At 39.4% G+C, this 19,254-nt stretch overlaps 1 protein-coding gene across 3 annotated transcripts; it reads right to left on the reverse strand.

The window, feature by feature from the left end:
- Positions 1 to 1,121: 1,121 nt before the first annotated feature.
- On the reverse strand, positions 1,122 to 7,634 carry yipf5 (Yip1 domain family, member 5). 3 transcript variants are annotated; one of them, XM_022216285.2, is made up of 6 exons: positions 7,492 to 7,634; positions 6,263 to 6,380; positions 5,733 to 5,905; positions 4,232 to 4,377; positions 3,387 to 3,568; positions 1,122 to 2,210 (listed from the first exon to the last, which is right to left on the reverse strand). In XM_022216285.2, the coding sequence occupies exons 2-6, from the start codon at positions 6,370 to 6,372 to the stop codon at positions 2,048 to 2,050; spliced, it is 774 nt and encodes a 257-aa protein (XP_022071977.1). In that variant the 5' UTR covers positions 6,373 to 6,380; positions 7,492 to 7,634; the 3' UTR covers positions 1,122 to 2,047. The 3 variants fall into 3 exon arrangements, with proteins under 3 accessions (XP_022071977.1, XP_022071976.1, XP_051793690.1); XM_022216284.2 differs by having other exon boundaries at positions 6,263 to 6,383; positions 7,492 to 7,614; XM_051937730.1 differs by having other exon boundaries at positions 6,263 to 6,403; positions 7,492 to 7,575.
- Between the last annotated feature and the right edge of the window lie 11,620 nt (positions 7,635 to 19,254).

A 19,254-nucleotide genomic window follows, 5' to 3' on the forward strand; every position in this document is an offset into this window, starting at 1 on the left:
TGAATGACTGAAGAGGAATTTTAATTTAGTGTAGACAGATAATGCATGGCATTGAATATATACCATCTCTAAAACCAACAGGGGGAAATGTGAGAATGTGTCAAGCCTTTGAGTGAACCCAGATGCAAGAGAGCGAAACCTGACAAACTGTGCAAAGTACCCCTACACCGAGGATGCTTCAAGTTCCTTGAAAATGTGAGAACGTCAGAACAGTTCTCACCGCAGTCAGAGTCAAGATGCATCTGACATCAGTGGAGCTAAGAGGCACAGCTGCAGACAAATGTGGAGCATCTCAGACATTATTAGAATCAAAATGACACAAAGATACAGGTTGATTTTTTTAAACTGACACACAAAACGCACATACAAGCACGTGGCTATAGGAAAGAGTAGCATGTGAGAGCACACTGCTTGAACTGCAGGGTATCTCCTTCATTGTGAGATTGTTGGAATAGAAAAGCACTCAATTTTTGTTTTTTGAATTATTCATTCTCTTAAGTGTGTTATCAGCCATTTAAAGAGACCCCTGTGTGTGTGTGTATTTTGTATGTTAGTGCAAAGAAAACCCAGAAAAGCAAAAAAAAAAGCAAAAAAAAAAAAGAAAGATGTGTTCCATTGAACTATTTAAAATTCAAGCATAATGCAGATGAGTTCTTGCATTTTCAATGTTTTAAAGTAAGTTTGGTTCCAATGTGGGTTTTCAAATCTCCTCCACACATCACTGTACGCAACATGACGGTTGACGTTGCTCTCATTTGACTGAAGTTTAGCGCTGGAGGCGAATGTCCACAGAGAAATCATCGACATGCGCTGTTCATACAAATACAAACCAAACACTGAAGAAACCTAAGAAGCAATAAAAAATAACAATAGTGTGGATCAAAGCAGGGAGATTACTTCCTTTGATCTACCAAGCCGATGTTATAAAACCTGTGCCGGTTGTTGAAACCTGTCATCATGCATCATACACTCGGTTCTTTCAGCGCTGCCCGGCCTTTCTTCTGCTACACTACAAACAGAGCTAAATATCCAAATAATGTTAGTCTATTTTTATAGACTCTATACAACTTCTTACAATTATCACCTTGACCATATAGTGTACCATTTAATCACAACGCAGATGACCTTCAAAAACAACTTTAATGTGCATGAGAAGACAAAAACAACAGATGACACATCAAAGCATACAAAGGTAGCCGTCTCCAAAATAAAGGTTTAACAAATGTAAGGGATTTAACCGACGACAAATCTAAACAGACACGCCTGCATCGTGACACGAACAGTATCTTTTAGACTGTTTATCCTCAGTATCTCACAAAATTTGCTTGGTTTTGACAATTAGAACGGTGCCTCTGTGCAAACTGTAGTCGTGTCTTCATGAAAGGCATCAAAAGTCAAATGAATCTGAAAAGAATAGAATAAAATACATAAGATATCGAAGAGCAGCTGTGTTTCTGGTGAAGATGACTACACAGACAACAGGGCTCGAGGCTCCTCAGTCCTGGAGAAAAAAAGGAGACCACTCCCATTTTATCGAATGAATTACTGTAGTCTTGTGCAGAATGAGAGTGGGTGTTTCCCTTAGTCCTGCTGTAGTAGAATCTATGGGTAAGAGAAGGCTCTCACAAAAAAAAAAATCATCATTTTCACTGGTTGTAGGGTTGATTATCTTCTGGAAAAATTAAGAATATTTTCCCACCTGTGTCCAAATTCAATTATTGTTTTTTTGGCTGTCTTTCCTCCCCTTCATGCCCTTTAAAGAACAGGACTGAACTAAAACCTCCGAGGCTCAGCAAAGTCCACAGGAAAGTTATTTTTCACCATCAATCATCTTATTTGACAGTCCTCACCTATAGGATGCATGAAGGAAGCAAGTTGAAGAGACGTGACATGTAAAGCCTTGTTAATAAAAAACCCTCGGTGCCATTTTTCTGTAGAAACAGTGTAAGTAGCCAAGCACTACACTGATGCTAATTAAACTGAAATTACAGAAATGGGGAACAGTTACTTTGAACTGTTGCTCAATTTTATGTTTTTTTTTTTTTTTTCAGAAGACAGAGATGAGGGCAAAGACTCCATATAGCAGAGCGCAGGGGTAAGCAACTAACAGCTGCTGCCCATCCATTGCCAACGCCGAGATGAAGATCTTTGAGGCTGAGAGACTACACCAGCCAATGATTGCTGCTGTTAGTATGACTCCCATCATGCCCCTGAAGAGGAGAAGAAGCAAGAAGGAAGTTAGTCTTAACAGCTATTTAAATTACCAGCTGTTTATACAACATTAAATAAATAAATGTTTCAATAAATGTACATTTATTCATGTGATACTCCTATAAAACACTCTCCATAAGTTACATGGTGCTACACATACAGAAAGCACACACAAATGTTTAGTTTGCAGTTGAACTATAACAGGGGTATTCAGCCAAAATTCAAAGCGGTCCAGTCAGAGAAAAAATATTACAGCAAAAGTCCGGAACATCATAATTTCTAACTTGAATTAGTGTGATATATGTTGACATAACCTAGTAGTTTTATTCACATCTGCATGTGATCAATAACTGATCGTCAAATCAAATAAATTCACTACGGTTCAAAAACATTTTGACATTTGTTAATAAATAACTTTTGAAATAACTACATCTTAAAATAAAGTGCAGAACTTGAAAAAATAATCCCTGAACAACCTGAACCAACTTATGTACGTCTTTAACACCTAAATCTCAAAAAAATTAAATAGTTGAATATTTTTAGATTTTTTTCTGCCTTATATCACTCCCCTTACACCCCTGCTGTTTAACGGGAAAACTGAGCTGCAGTTTGTCCTGTCAGTGTTTTGAATCGTGGCCTGAATGGTGTCAGGGCCGTTCTCAAACACATTTAGAGGAGCTCATTGGTGAGTGTGGAATTATATTTAATGGTGATTATGTTCATAGTTGAGAAAGCTTCTTCGTCCCGGTGTCGCTTCATTTATTTTTCCTCCTTTCACCTGTCCCCCACCTCTCAACTGTTTTCTGAATGCAGAGCTGTGATGTTTTACGGCTGCAATGTGGAGACTTCACTGACTGAACTCATGTGTTTCCTGAGCTGAAAATCAATGTCATAAACACTGGAAAAGGTGAGCTGGTAAAATAGCAACCGGTCAAATTTAAAATCCCATTACGATTTACTGATTACAGGTCTGGATCTGTATGAGATGGTGTCTGAGTCCAGATCCAGACCGCGGTCCGCCAGTTAGTGACCCCTGAACTATACTATTAGAATTCTATAGTGCTAGATACTGTCCAGTACTGTGGTCTATGGATAAATATAACCCATTGATTGTGTCATAATAAATTTAATGCATATTAACATACATTAACTTTATTGTTTCCTGGTGTACTCACTGTAAAGAAAAAAGAACTCCAAAGCTGGACAGAAGGATCATGGGGAGGAGGCAGTATCCCAGCACGCTGGCCACACAGCCGAAGGACACACCCGTCATACTCATAAGGTTGAGCAGGCAGTACATGCCAAGGCAGCCGATAGCACTGATGCCGTACACGTAACCAAACTGGATTTTACCTGACTGTGAACAGGAAGAAAGTGGACAATTAGGGGCACGGCTTTTGCTCAGTCAATCTGAAATAAAACAATAGACGCAAGTGATTTAATTTGAGTGGGCATACTCTGACATAGAAAGAACTCTGTGCAAGATTTATCCCTTCTAATGTACAGTGTTAAAAAGTAGTTGGATACTTTGCCACTAGGCGGCGGTGTGTTCTTTTTTCAACATTAGTTAAGTAAACATCCACATGGCTCACAGTTGATTGAGGGTTTCCATTTACACTGAGGTGGAGCTGTCCATCAATGTAATGAGTAAACAGTTGACCATGAAAGATAATAATGAGGCTAAAAAAGCAAGAATTTATCAGAGACATATCAAAACAGTGACATTAATGATTTCACTGAAATGAGGTGGGCTGGGAGTGAAGGCTACTCAATCACCTGATCTCAATCTGAAGATACAAAGTGTCTGGAGATATCTATAGGTCAAACATATCAGACAGTCATTAACAGCAAGGGACTTGGTATAAAATATTAAATGTGATGTCTTTTATGTGTATCGTTCCAATTTTTTTTGTGTCTTAGCTTCAGACACTGTGGTAAAATACCCACACTGTTCTTTATAAATATATGGATATATATTTGCTAATTGAATTAATTTTACAGAATTAATCAAACGATTTACCAGGAGAAGTGTTGCCCCAAAAGCCAAACAGAAAACCATAGGGCCAGCCAGGTCCGTCTCATTCATGATGCTTCCGTCTGCTACTTTCATTGGATGGAGAACTGTCAGAGTCTTCTGCCAGATGTGATCAAAATTAATTCCTAATTCTAAGAGAAGACACAGAAAACATACACATAAATAGAATACTAGAACTGTGAACAAGCACACTTGGCAGAAAATAATTACAGCATATAACCATACAAAGGTATTAAAGAAAAGGGATAATAAGAGAAAAAAGCAACGCAATTCCATTTCCTACATTAACGCAGCTTTGTGGGTGAAGACAAAAGGAACAACTCTCCCTGTGGCAGAAGTGTGATTTCTGGACTTGAAAATAGCCTTGAGGTGAGTCTTTACCTCATTTCTGCATTACAAGTGTGAACTGGGTTGATCAACATTTCCATGGTGTCAGAGCATTTACTCCGGCTGTCATTCTGTCACCAAGCCTGACAAATTAAATGTCAACAGGAGCATCTACTTCATCTGCTCCATATTTTGAGGCTTTAGTATCAAATCATAGGTTTACTTTGAGGCAAAAGCAGATCAGGTTAGGTTTTTATTGAGGATGTACAACGAGGAAAAGCAAATTTATGGACAACTTAGGAACAAAAGTACAGTTCAGACTAATAGAGAATACAATAAAAGAGAAAGGCTAGGAGTGTCAAATGTCACTTTGTAAGCAGTGACACCATTGAGTATTTTTTAACGACATTCCATTGCTATGACTTAGTGTCAGTGGATATACCAGATTCTAACTTTATAACGTGAGGTAAGTATTTTTTTTAACTCATTACTGAAAACAAGTCAGAACACACTACAGCACTAAAAAAAAGTATATTTCTATGAATGCTATAGTCATTTTAAAATTGCAAAATGTATGACAATGAAAGTATTTTACAAACCTGTAAGAAAAATAAATAAAGCAAAACTGTGGAAAAGTCAGGTCTGCCAATTAGGCAGTCACTTTGGCAGGTACCCAGCCTTTGATTCAGCTCTGAGATTCTCTGACTCTGCAAGTAGCTGCAGCAGGTGACCGAACCCTTAATTTCACGCCTAAAGAAACAGTTCCTAGGTTGCTGTCCTAGAGGTGATACAGCAGAAATGATGATTTGAAGAAGAAAATCAAGCTTAAATATTTCAGGAATTCAACTGTTGTCCCTTTAAAAGTGGTTTAAAATTATTCCAAAGGTTGGTAAACTTGTCCAGGTTGTTTTCTCCTGACTAGATCCTTGTGTTGTATCTACTCTCAGATGTACGTCGCTTTGGATAAAAGCGTCTGCTAAATGAAATTGTACAATTGCAGGTAAACAGTGCAACAATGATACACATCTTGCGATATCCACAGTCACCCGATTGGATGCAATTGATGTGGAAAGACGAAAAAGAAATAGAAAATATGATCACAAAACAAGCCGTCTGCAAAAATGTAGAGGTCACGGCTTCCAAGGTGTGCTTAGCCTACCTTCTAGCAGCGGCGGTTCGTCATCAAAGCTGCTACTGTACATAGACTGTGATTGGGATGGAGTGTACGTCTGTGTGGGCTGGAAGATTTGTCCTGTGTACGGCTGCTGGGGCGGCATCATTCCCGGGGAAGAGTAAGCCATGGGCTGGGAGTAATCATACTGTCCGTAAGGCCTAGGTAAGAGATAATCATATCAATCAACAGGACATTAAATGCCATTCAAAGCTGATTCAAGAAAAGGTTTAGATGAATTTTACAGCATCTAAGTTTCAAAAAATGGCTATTTCTGTATTTACTACAATAATGCAGCACAGAGAGAAACAATGCACTGCAAATTTCTAACCTATAACCACTTAGAACAGTTTACCAAGTCAATTCATAAGATGTCAAATGAAGTGTAGACACTGGCAACAAAAAAGAGGCAGGTTAGCTTTTTGAACTTGAAATTTCACTTTAAAGAGGAACAATGTCACTCTTTTATGTTTCAAAAACTGAGAGAGAGACAGGTAGGAGCTGCTTTCTTCACTTACTTGTTGTAGGGGTTTTCGGTGTTACTGTAGCCATAACCGCCCTGGTTTTGGTCATCTACACTGTAACTAGACTGGTAAAAGTCTGTGTTGAAGTTGTCAAACCCCGACATCTCTCACTCTGCCGGAAGGAAACAGAAGCATCTTTTGTTTATGTTTAGTATATAGTCTAAGCTGTCTACACAGACACAATACCTATATACAGCACACTGTAAACTACCTTGATCATGTCACCAGTCTTTCTTTGCTGTAAATATACAATGCTGACTTCTTAAGTGCAGTTAGGTTAACAATTAATGTTACGCTGTATGACAGTCTAGTTAAAAATACAAACTAAGTCAACCTTATACTTTCTCTTGATGCAAAACAAAACAAAAAACAACAACAATTTTCATCATCAAACCAACAATGCCTCTGTCAGACATTATCACAAACAGCATCGACCATTTTGTTATTTAATCAATGTAAAGCGTTATCACACATATTTGACTAACGGTACACATCTGGGTTTTGTACGTGGCTTCCACTGAGGACAAAGTAAACCTGAGACCACAACATAGACTTTTCAGCAACTGGGCATTCTGAGTAACTTGTCTATCAGTCATCAATGAGTGAATTTATTGAGCGTTGCATTCCGAAATGGCCATAAAAAACACACCGGGCAACAACTTGCGAACTTACGGTCAACGATCAAATAAGTAGCTTAAATACCGTTTAGTTAGTTAACACTTAACGAAGTTGTTGTCGTCTCTAAAAGTAGTTTTACTTTCCGGTACATAATTATGAAGCTACTGCCGAGGAGAGTGGCTCTATTTATAGCAGTGATTAGCGAGATTAGGAGTAACGTTAGCTATCTTCGTATCATTTTAATGCAGCTGTGCTAAAGTAGCTAACGTAGTCAGCCTCACAACCAAAACCAAAGGAAAAAAATGCACATTGGTGGCTTTTTCTTAGTTTATTACTAACAACCGAGCAAAACAGTAAATGTTTTAATAAACGCCGCCGCCTACAAACAAAACTAATGTTGCCAAAACCACAGCAGCAGCTACTAATCTTAGGAGGTTAAGGTACCGTTAACTCTGCAGCTAGTTGCTTAGCTAATGCTAGCTATAACAGTTATCTCGCTTGTATATCTTGCGCGTAATGTCAGCATTGCCTTTAGTATCTCATTAAACATTCCTTGTACAGTCATTACTCTTGAGCCAAATAAGTACAGCAATGCAAACTCTTACCTGTGATATTTGACAAATCTACCCAGAGCGCTGTCCACTTGGTTGCGGTTGCTACGTGTCAGGAGAAAGGGAACGCTTCCGGGGTGAAACACAGCCGACGGGAAGCCATTATGGACATAAAAAATACCACTGCAGAAATCGTGGCGCTGTCTGCAGGCAAAATGCAGTACTACATGGTAGTCTGTAACCATGCAAGAATGTATAAGGGTCAATACATTATTGAGGGGCTTGCATCCATTTTTATTAAAAGTTTTAAAAAAAGTCTTATGTTCATTGTGATGACGTCTTTACAAATTCCATAATTATTTATTATGGAAACAAACGCGTATTAATACAGAATGACTGGATATCAGTAAAATGTCAATTAAATATCCAAACAAATTTAATAACAACCACCTTCTATTTAGCTGAACAATCATAAAATGAGCTTATTCAAACATTTTTTGATTGTGTTCTTTTCTTTAAGTTGAGATAATCATGACAAATATTTCTTTTTTGGCAATATATCAAATGTTATATAGAAAATAACAAATTGTATCACTTTCAACTAAGTTGCCCATTACAAAAACGCCTCTCAAGAAAATGTTAATTAAAAAATACACGACCTGCTCCACATGATGTCACTTCCTCCTGAAGAAAAGACAGGCAAGACTCCAAGGCTTTCTGACTTAATTAGCATAAAGCAGTGTGTGAGTCAATTGTGGATTTATCGCATCTCAACAGGTCTACTACAATATCATTATAAATAACTTAATTTCAGTTTTACTCAGTTGTAAATATAATATTTAAAAGAATCTTTCTGTCCAAATGCCATGTGGTATTTGGTTGTGTTCAGTTATGTTGAATTTAGGCCTGAAAACAGCAAAAAATGTCAAATATGGTACCTGAGAACTATGTTACAAAAAGTTCCATAATCATTTTTTGACCCATAAATTAGTACATGTGCAAATGGTCTGTATTTATATAACACCTTTACTATACCTGCAAGGGACACCTTGACATGAGCACAACAGGCCAAGGATCGAACTGGCAACCCTTCAGTTGCAAGACAGCCACTCTACCCACTGATCCATGCCACCCCCATGTGTGTAAAATAGTAAATTAATCTGTGTGTGTTGTACTCACACTTGAACTTGTTTATGGCACTTTTTCAGGATGTTTTCTCGTGACTAGATCCTTGCTTGTGGTGTATCTACTCTCAGATGTAAGTTGCTTTGGATAAGATTGCAGTGATGGCTTTTATAGACCTATGCTATTAAAAGTCCTCATGGAGATCTGGTGCCTGATTTTGAAATGTTTTTTTTAAAGGAGCATTGGGGGCTGTGAACTAGAAACAGAAATGTTTCAGTTCTAAAGGTCAACACTTAAAGAGATAGGACTCTTAAGTGTTATGGATTACCCTCATGAACAAGTAGCACCAGTATTAACCTACAGGCTACGTTTTACAAGATCATGGATGCAGCGCAAATATCACGGGAACAGGCCATTAAGTGATTTTCCATTGTGATGCATACAAATTGGAGTTCAAGCATCAATATACTACTAAAAGGTCATTCCTGTGTACAGAAAAATGAGTGAGATCTATCTTTTCTGAATTTAATGAAATGCTGTATGCTTTGCCCATTGAAGGTATGACATCATTTGAAAAAAACAAAGTCTAATGGCAGCAAAAAGAGAAAGAACATGGAAGATAATTTAACAGGCCCGACGCTGGGCTCATGGCTAGAACAAAGGTAATCTCTTTCATCAGGAAGCAAAGGAGCAGATCAATCACTCTGCCTGTGCAAAAGAGCTGCACTGCTACCAAATACTGCAGGCAGATCCATCCTCTTTGATGCTGACAGATAATGTAAATTAATTGGCTGATGACCTCTACTGAAAAGGAATGGGAACAGTAGGAAATCGGAGGCCATCGCAGACGTGGCTTTGACCTGTAAGACATGGTAAGCGGAAAAGACAAATCACTGCTGAACTGAAATCGTTACAGTTCAAAAGTCAGGAGAATACACAAGAATCAGTAAAGAAGAAAGAGCCAACAGGAACACAAGAAAATAGGAATACATTCACATGACAATTCATATTAACCTGTGTCCTTTTTTAACATCTGTAACAAATACCTTGATCTCTTACCCAGAGCTGTATAAAACTGGATTATTTCTGTCTGTATGAAAACAGAAACACCCCTGGCAATCATAACAGAAAAAAAGTGAATTTTAGCCATAAATTATCTGGTGCAGTGCGAAAAGGATCTCAATTACACAGACTTTGCATTATTTCTAGCCTGGAGTTACAGAATTTTCTTTACAGAATGAAAAATGGGATAAATAAGTCATGTAGAAGACAAACTTTCTCAATATTCACAGGAGGAATGTTGAATCTGTTCCATCTTTGACAGAGAAGTGGTGACTGAGCTCCATGTCTCAGTGAAAAAATACACAAAAATACACAGAGCAACAGTTTTGGTCAGTGCTGCACAAAACTGTTGGACCAGCAAGGGTAGGAGTTAGGGGGAAATTTACTTGTTTAGTAACATCTGTCACATTTTGCTGCCAGCTGCGAGCAGTGCAAGCAGCAAGATCCCAGTCTTTACTGTAGATTATTGCTTGTTCTAATAGCTCCAGTGCATAAGAAGTACCAAGTTAATACAAGAAAACACAACTCATGAGAGGAAAAAGTATACTCCCGCCCTCTTCCTAAATAACAACTATAAAGCAACAACAGAAGAATGTGTTTAACAAACTTCCAAGCTGTGCAGGCCTGACATGAATCATTGTTGGTCTCATGATGAACAAAATCAATTTGACGCACGAAACATGGATTCCTATGGCCAACACCTACGACTAATCATCAGCAGAGCAGAAATGAGTTGCTTCTCATCCACTGCCCCTCTTCTTTCTTTAGACTTTTAATTTTTTTTCAAACTTGAAGAACATGTCTTTCTTCTTAATCCACTTAATTAAAGAAAATTGAAAAGTGCCAAAGAGGGTAATTGAATTTAAGGCAGTGTATTGCCGTATGCTGTCATAATTGCCTTCTTTTAAATGGTCTCTGCTGTAATCCTGCTGTCACTGCCTGGGTGGATGAGTGGATTAAAAGTGCTGAATTTCCTCTACTGCAGCAAACCCTCATCTTTAACCACCTACTGTACCCCCAATTAAGATTTCTCTTCCCGCCTCCCCATCATCAGACAGATGCTATCTCATTCTCTGCATGCAGATAGTAGATAATTTTGTTCCTTATTAATACAAGTCGAACATGTGAGGGAACACAAAACACATGCAGAGCTCTATTTTTAGCAGAAACTGATGGACGCATATCTTAAGAACATTTGCAAGATTAACTTCCTTTAATTCATGTAATTCAATTTCCTGCCACCCCATCGACATGACTGCTGCACAGACCATAAATCAGTAGGCATCTGGTACTCGCAGGCTCCTTTCTTCTCAGCAGCTTTCTTCACTCTGTGAGTGAGCTACATGAGCACTAAAATAACAATCCACAGCTGAAGACTTTATGAAGTTTGTTTGTTCCAAAATGAGATTTCCACCCACTTGAGATTTAAGAGCTCCTGACAAAACGATAGTCAACATGAAAATACCTCCTCTTCTGGAATATCGAGATGATACTGGCACTAGTGGAGTGTTTTAACAGGACAACAGTAGAACACTGGAGTGAAGTTGCTCTCACGGATTGAAATTGATTTTTTTTTTTTCAGAAATGAGGATGGTTTTGTTTGTTTCCAGTAATCAAATTATTTAGAGGAAATCACACTGCAGCATGCGCAGATAAAACAAAAATAAAAGTGTTTTCTAGTGAGATGTTTAGAGATTTCCTTCCTGTATTCTAGCCTAAATTTACACATGTACAATTTTTAGTGTTGTTTCGTTTCAAGCCTTTGTTTCAGAAATAGTAGGCAAACCCTAATATAGAACTGAAGCTTTTGGATGCAGGGTGCTGTGGAGTTATGCCATCCTTTTCCGATCTGCTTCTAGTTGGCATCGGGGACGGCACCAGTCGACCCACGAGTGTTCTACCTGTCAAAACAGATTTAGAGGCTGCTAAAATAAGTCTCATATTATAAACAGTTGCATGGCCTTGGCTCTCTTTCTTTTCCCAGCCTACCCTCTCAGCCACCCTTCCAAGTTTCACTTTCTTCTCCCCTTCACTTTTCTTACAGGGTTCGGACAGAATGATTCCATTCTCAGTGAGACAGTAGACATAAATTGCTTTTAGCCCAATGAGCAGATGTCGCAGTATTTTGTTGTTGCAGATCAAATGAGTGAAGGTCATTTATATTTCCTTACACGACCGCCTTTTTGGTTTGGATATGTTGTTTATTTCCAGAGTGCAGAATCAACACCTTACTATTAAAATCCCATATCATTCAACATCTTAAGTTGTTGATGCATGAATCTAATATTGATCTCGTGCAGTGAGGTTGATGCCAAGATCAATTTGTTTAAGAACTGACACACTACTGTGCCGATTCATAATCTCTATAAATATGTTCAAAGGATTTCTTTCAGTACGTGTATAGAACTGTAACGCTTTACAGGTCATTAGGAAAATTAATATTGCATCTTCGTGCATGCTCAGTCATAAATTTGTTTTCAATCAATACCAGTATCAAGACTTTCAAAAAGCCAAAGTAATCAGTCAAATGTAAGTCACTATTTGAAATGTTTCCCTCTTCTTTTTGAGTATATTTTCCCATTTAACTGATAGACATTATTTGACAGGAGTAAAAGTAGGTCCAAGATTTCAGTAGATGATGATGATTAGTCTGACACATCCCTCCCACGGATACTTTCATCTAACTTTATATCATCAGTTTATAATGTTTAACACATTTCAAAAGTTTCCAACCCCCTTTCCCCCCTCAAACCTGTCTCCTCTGCTTCATCCGTTTGAGCACAGGTATAATATTGTTGCCTTCAGCTGTATTTCTCGCTCTCAGCTCAGTGTCAGTTGAGAAAAAGTGACAGCCACATGTCTCTTTCACTGCATGAGCGGTGTCTCACATTGATGCATCATTAAAGCTACTGTCAATGAAGAAATGAATATCTGTCCCTTAATGAGAGATTTCTCTCTGTGTGACTGTCGAGCATCGGCACTATCAGACGCAAGCCCTTGATCTTGTTCTGAGGGAGTCACACAAGCCTGAACTGTACTATTTTTATTTCAGATGGCTGCTTATAAACAGCAGCTGTATGGGTAATGTCTCAATGAGATTTCATTCCATTAACTGGAACTAGATAATTATAAACCAAACATGGAATGGTGTGTCTTTTAACTGTAGGAAAAGAAAATGGTAAGAAAAAAAAGGATGAAGCTGTACTGTGACTCTTTGGCATGCATTTTAAACTGCAACTGTAGCTGTAAACATACCCAAGATTTACAATTCCTGTCAGCTCTCGTTCTTTCGTATGGGCCGACTCCCAACGGGACGTTATGTTTCCTGAAGAAATTAATGATGACAGGAGTGAACAGAGACCCACCACATGTTCAATTATACATCCTCCACTCACTAACTATCACCTTCACTTTCTCACACTCCAAGAAATTATTCATTTTCTTCTGTGTATGCAGAGAGCTTCATAAAGTTCATGAGTGCTCGTTTCATTCATCTTACTTCGTACTAAATTGTATCTAAGTTTGACAACCTTGAAGCAGAAAGAAAGGTGTGCACTTTCTGCAAACACACATGATAGATGGGGAGGAAAATTAACAACATTTCTTGTAAATCAGCGCCACATTTGAAGTAATAATCATATACTGAGCATCCTCTGAAGCATTTACAGTAAATTGCTGATGGTATTAGCTGAAGAGTAAAATTGGATACTGTACCTTTAAAGGGGTTTTACAGTTCAACGGACTTTAGGAGATTTGGCCCCATCAAGAGATTTGTCACACATTGAGGACCTGTGGAAACCACCCTTTAATCCCAAGAGCCTGTAAGTATAGCACAGAAAATACTGGAGAGGAAGAGAGAGTGAGAGATGTGCTGTGACACACACAAACACACACAAACACACACTAAGACTCTCGTACACACTCGCACATGCAGAAACACACACTGCAGGAGAGCTGACTGTGGCAGTAAACTAGCACAGTTATCTACCCCTCCACAGCGTTCCCACATGGCCTTTATGCTGGCAGAGGGAGAGCGGATGCTTAGCAACATCTCATCTACATGGTTTGCCAAATCAACAGGGTCAAGATCCCTTTAGGCTCGGAGAACTCGACTGTGCTGTGGACCGCCAAGGAGTGGCCTCAGAGACACACAGACTAGCGCGCTGCTAGACACAGGCCGATTCTCTTCACTGCAAATATCCCCTCTGAAGGTGCTTAGGGCTCAGTCTTTACCTTTAGGATTTTTTTTTAATTTTTAAAACATGGAAATGTTGCCAAAGTGAAGTGATCAGTGCAGTTGCTCATCTGTTGTACGGTTTCTGTGTTTTTGCTGCTTGTATCAGGAAAAGAACAGACTTAAATTCAATACATAGTCTATATATATTGATATATAAAAACAGAAATGTATTAAAAATAAATATATTTTAATGAAGTAACATCGAAATCTCAATAAGAAACAAATTGACTGGCTATTTTTTTCCTGCCTCTCCCACACAATTGCCTTTGAGAAGGGAGTCTAAAAGTATATTAATAATTTTTATTGTCTTATGCAACTGTGTGTGCGTTGTGATTGGCATTTGCTAGTTACACTAAAAAATGCCCTGGATGTCCTCTTGCCTTTTGCCAGGAGTTTGGCTCATGAAAATGCATTATACATTGAAGTGCGTATTTGACTGTTTGATATTGCAGTTCCTTTATCAGCCAATCGTGTGCCAGAAACTTGATGCATTTAGGCATATAGTCACTGAGGATCTGCCGAAGTCCAAACCAGGCACCAGAATTGCGAATAAAGGTGATTTAACTGACTTTAAATGCTGGTTTGAGTATTTTAGAAACTGCTGATCTACTGGGATTTTCATGCACGTCCATCTAGGATGAACAGAGAATCGTCCAAAAAAAGAAAAGAAAAGAAAACCCCCATGAGCAGCAGTTGTCTGGCAAAAATGGCAGAGGCCAGAGAACAATGGTCAGGCTGGTTCCAGCTGATAAAAGGCAACAGTACATCAAATCATTACTCATTACAACTGAAGAGTGCAGAAGATCATCTCTGAGTGAACAGCACCTCTAACCTTGAAGCCGAGGGGTTACAGCAGCAGAAGACCGGGAAATTGAATGATCAAAGATTGGAAAAGCATTTCCTGGTCTGATGAGTCTCAAGTTCTGCTGCAACATTCAGATAGCGGGGTCAGAATTTGGCGTAAACAACATGAAATCCTGGATCCATCCTGCCTTGCATCAACTTTTCAGGCTGCTGCTGGTGGTGTAATGGTGTGGGGGATATATTCTCGGCTCACAATGGGCCCCTTAGTACCACCTAAGCACCAGTTAAACACCACAACCAATCTGAGTATTCTTGCTGACCATGTCCATCCCTTTATGGCCACAATGTACCCATCTCCTAATGCCCACTTTCAGGAAGTCAATGCACCATGTCACAAAGCTCATATCATCTCATACGAGTTTCTTAAACATGAATTTTAGCTCAGTGTACTCTGATGGCCTGCACAGTTATCAGATGTGCTTGAACGGGAGGTTTGCATCATGCAGCTGCTGCCCAGACGAATTTGCAGCAACTGCATGATGCATGAACCATAATCTCTTTCTGGCACCTGATTGGATCTATGCCACACAGAATTAAGGTAGCTCTGAAGGCAAAAGAGGGTCCAACGCAGTATGAGCAAGGCATATCTAAAGCTGCCCGTGAGTGTACACGACTTGACTGCATGGCTGCTCTCTACGCCTCATCACAGCTCATCTGCGTCTGATGCAATCCACAAAGAAAGATGAGTCAGTATGCACTTACACACACTCTGACTCAATAGAGTTTTTTTAAACAAATGAACAGAGATTCTTCCTTCACTGTGGAGCTGTCAGATCCTCCACCCCCTCCCATCCTTTCACTACACCCACAACTTGATCCTGGCCAACTGCTTTCTGAGTCCCACATGGTGCAAATTGAATCAAACGCCAGCTACTGTAAGAAACACAAAACCTCCTGGTTTTAACAAAGCATGCAAGTTTGATTATCTCTGCGAGTGAAAATTTCTTTGTATCGAGAAGAGAAAAGGAACAGGAGAACGACATTACTGTTACTGGAATAAAGGCCAATTTTGTGAATTCTGTTTTATTTCTAGAACCAACAATTATCTTTCTGTTCTAAGAATGAGCTGCAGAAGGGAACATAGAAATCTATCAGATACAATATCCCTTCCATCAGAAGAACAGCTTATTCCACTATGTCTATCTCAAGGCTTCAATTATCTCACACATGCACATTTCTGTCCGTATACTCAGGTGTGGACAGTTTCTGTCAGCTTTGAAACCCACAGCTGGGAAGGTTAAACCTTACTGCAACACATGGTGATTGTCATGACATGATTTGAAGAAAACATGATTTTGCTTGTTTCTTTCACTGTGAGTGCAGTAAAGGGATTGCAAGAGGCAATTTTCTTTTGCTTATCAGTTGTGTCTGTGATAGTGAATGGTGACCTGCAAGTACTGCTTTGATTAAGTGCATCTTTAGACAGGTGACAGGACTGGAAGGGTAGAAAACGGATGGCTGGGTGAATTATTAGTAGCCTGTAGTTACCTGTAGTAACAGCATCTTCCTTAAGAAATGAAGGAACATACACATCTGTTTTAATGAGTGGATCGCTTGCAGGTAAAGAAGGGAAAGCTCTTTGAATAACTCTGATGCAATACACTACACTAACAAACAAAACCAACATAGAAATGATCTGATCCTAATTGAACAGCATCATGCGTATACGAATCCATAAATTAGACCGAACATCCGAACACAAGAGTAAAGCCTGGCTCAGTTGGCTGCGTCCAAAATAGCTTTGGAGTCACATTTCCCTGCTGTGTTTTAGACTTGGCTGCAAGGATACACCTTCTTCCTTGATGCCCTCACCGGCACACAGTATAAAACACACACACAGACACCTGCAGAGTCAGTGTTAGTGAGTGGGATGACAGCTCTGCTGCTGTGTTGCTGGCCAAAAGACAAGCTGAGATGTTCCACTTCGCAGCTCTCTGTGGTGTCTTGCAGGCTTCTACTTATCCTGGCTCCAGGAGTTGCTTGTCTGTCCCTCACCAGCCTGCTCTGCTCTGGCTGCCAGAGCCCTTAATGTTTAGTGGGCTTCCTGTTAAATAGCCTCTTCTCCAGGGAGAGCAGTGGGCCTGGTTTTGCAGGGAAAGCTGCTTTGGCTTGTGCATAGCGGATGAGGAGGGGTCTAATGGGCAGAGCAGCAAAGTAACACAAAGCACCAAGGAGCTCAGTTTTGACCTGATGAAATGAATAGAAATCCCAGAGTACGGCAGCTGTGTATATTGAACTGTTAACACCAATAAGAAATATGCCCCCATTTATCTTGAGTGTTCTGAGCCCAGTCTGATTAATTTCTATGAGACATTTTTTTATAGATCAGAATATGATGCCATCATTTCAGACGTGATCATTCTGATGCACAGCTAAAACTACTTCTCCAGTCTTTCAGTCGACTCCTGTAACAGATCTGTTTGCTGGAATGAGCTAAAAATATCTTGTTTTGATACCAAATCTGGGGCATTGGGACTTGTTGCTGATTCCCACAAGGACTTCATGGAGTGTATGTTTGAAGATCAATACTGTAGACACAAGGCCTTCCTTAATGATTATGAGTTCATTGGCATCCTCCTAAAACAAGCTGAAAAACTCACCGAGCAGCCTTTGAAGACACATTTGAGACCGGTGAGTCATTCCTCGGTAGCTGTAGGTGTTGGAGTATACATGCTTGGTACGACGGAAGGAGATCAGTCGGGTCAACCAGACTGCTTAGCTGATCTCGCAAGGACTGAGCAGGCTATTTCTGTTTGGAGAAAAAAAGGACATGAATTGATTCCTTTAGAAAAAAAATCTGAAAAACAGAAGATTCTTTGATGCAAAAGCTTTACAAAACAAGCAGTGACTTATAGCACATACTATGCAGTAGAAAAGCTGTGCAACAGTGATGTCCTTATGTATTTATTCATGTGCTGCTCAGGGAAATTTCCCTGAGAGCAATGCTCAATTTGTTTTTTTTAAAACAGAAATTCTGCAAGCATTCACATCTGGAAGCTGCCCTATTCAACTGCAGAGTAAGCTGCTGGTGCAGAGGAGAGCTGAAGGCTTTCCTCAAGGACATCTCTGTTTCTCCCATCTGGATTTTTCCTGCCAGTTCACCTTCCAGACCTGCTTCCCTGAAGTTTAAACTACCAGCTGTATTTTTTCAATATTTAGTGCTATTTCTTGTTTGTATTTTGCTGATCTCCTCTAAAAATCTGGATATAAAAAACAAGCTAAGTGCCTGTTTGTCTACATGTGCACTGACCTTGTGTTCTGATGAGCAGGTGACCTGTTATTTAATATTTTAGATAGGATGAATAATACAAACAACGGTGCATTATCAGTGGGGATCCTGGTGAATTTTTATACAAAGGGGTTTTTCATATGTTCTAGCATATGGTAAGCGCTACAGTGTGTGATTGGTTGGATTTTAAGCTTAAAGTCTTTCAGTCAAATGCGCACAAAGGGGCTGAAAGTGTAGACAAATATGAAATTTACCACATACTGGTATAATTAATGACTGTTATGCACAATGCCATGGTCCTCATTAAGCTGCTTCTCTCTGGTGCTTTCTTTAGATGAACAAACCCTCCCACTGCCCTCCTCTCAAAGCTCTTAAGTAAACCACGCATGCATGAAAACACACACACACAGCACTGTCTCCATCATCTCAGGGGAGATTACGCTGATGTACTGTACGTGCCCAGAAACTTCACCAAACCCTAGCCGTAACCACTACTTAGCCACCCTAAGCTTTGCCCAAACCTTAAATCAAGTATTTAGGCGACATTTTAATAATTTGACCTATGGGGACTTGGTTTTTGTCCTTGAAGTGAAGTATTTCTATGCACTCAACATGATTAATACAGGTACACACGCAAACAGACACACACTTCCAGCTTGCTCTCAGACCATCTCCTCACACAATGACTCACTACGCTTGACAGCTCCCCACCGGCAGCACTGATGAGTTCAAAATAAACAGGCACAATGCCCTCAGTAGTGTCTTTTCCATGACACCTCTCATAACTTTCCACAAATATCTTATCGGTCTCAGTCTTAGAACATTCAAAACTAACATGCAGAGCCGTTTCCCAGCGAAACTTTTGCAGATTATAAATAGCTGACTAAGTTTGAATGAAAAGGAGTAATAAATGCCCATGTTTTAGGGATAGTCAAGGCTTAGATATAAACTCATTTTAGTAAATATTCATCCTTTCAGAGTTGACTGAATTTATGCATTGAATGTCTGCCTGCTGTACTTGCAGATTTCCCATCTAAGGCCTGGCATCCTTCAGTGTGGCTGTAATGAGAGATGGAAGTGGGAGTAGTATGCTGTTTATTTCAACCATCTGTGACTGGCCTGAAAATTCCCCTTAATAGTTTTTCTCCGCTCTGCATGGGAAAGAAAATGACTGTTCTGCAAGCAGATCTGTGTCGGGAACGTGAAGTGCTTGTGGTTTTACTTGGAGAGTGAGGAGTCGATTTCTTTTTAAAGTGAAAAATTAAAAATCTCTCTGATATCGCGTTGGATAGCTCTGTTG

This window comes from Acanthochromis polyacanthus, chromosome 17, assembly GCF_021347895.1.
Source record: "Acanthochromis polyacanthus isolate Apoly-LR-REF ecotype Palm Island chromosome 17, KAUST_Apoly_ChrSc, whole genome shotgun sequence".
Taxonomy (NCBI): domain Eukaryota; kingdom Metazoa; phylum Chordata; class Actinopteri; family Pomacentridae; genus Acanthochromis; species Acanthochromis polyacanthus.

Excerpts from the sequence above, each read along its gene's own strand:
- yipf5 (XM_022216285.2), bottom strand. The coding sequence starts at position 6,372 with ATGTCGGGGTTTGACAACTTCAACACAGACTTTTACCAGTCTAGTTAC. Across the intron at positions 5,906-6,262 it reads ACCGAAAACCCCTACAACAA|GCCTTACGGACAGTATGATT; the intron begins GTAAGTGAAGAA and ends TCTCTTACCTAG. Across the intron at positions 3,569-4,231 it reads TTGGGGCAACACTTCTCCTG|TCAGGTAAAATCCAGTTTGG; the intron begins GTAAATCGTTTG and ends TCCTGTTCACAG.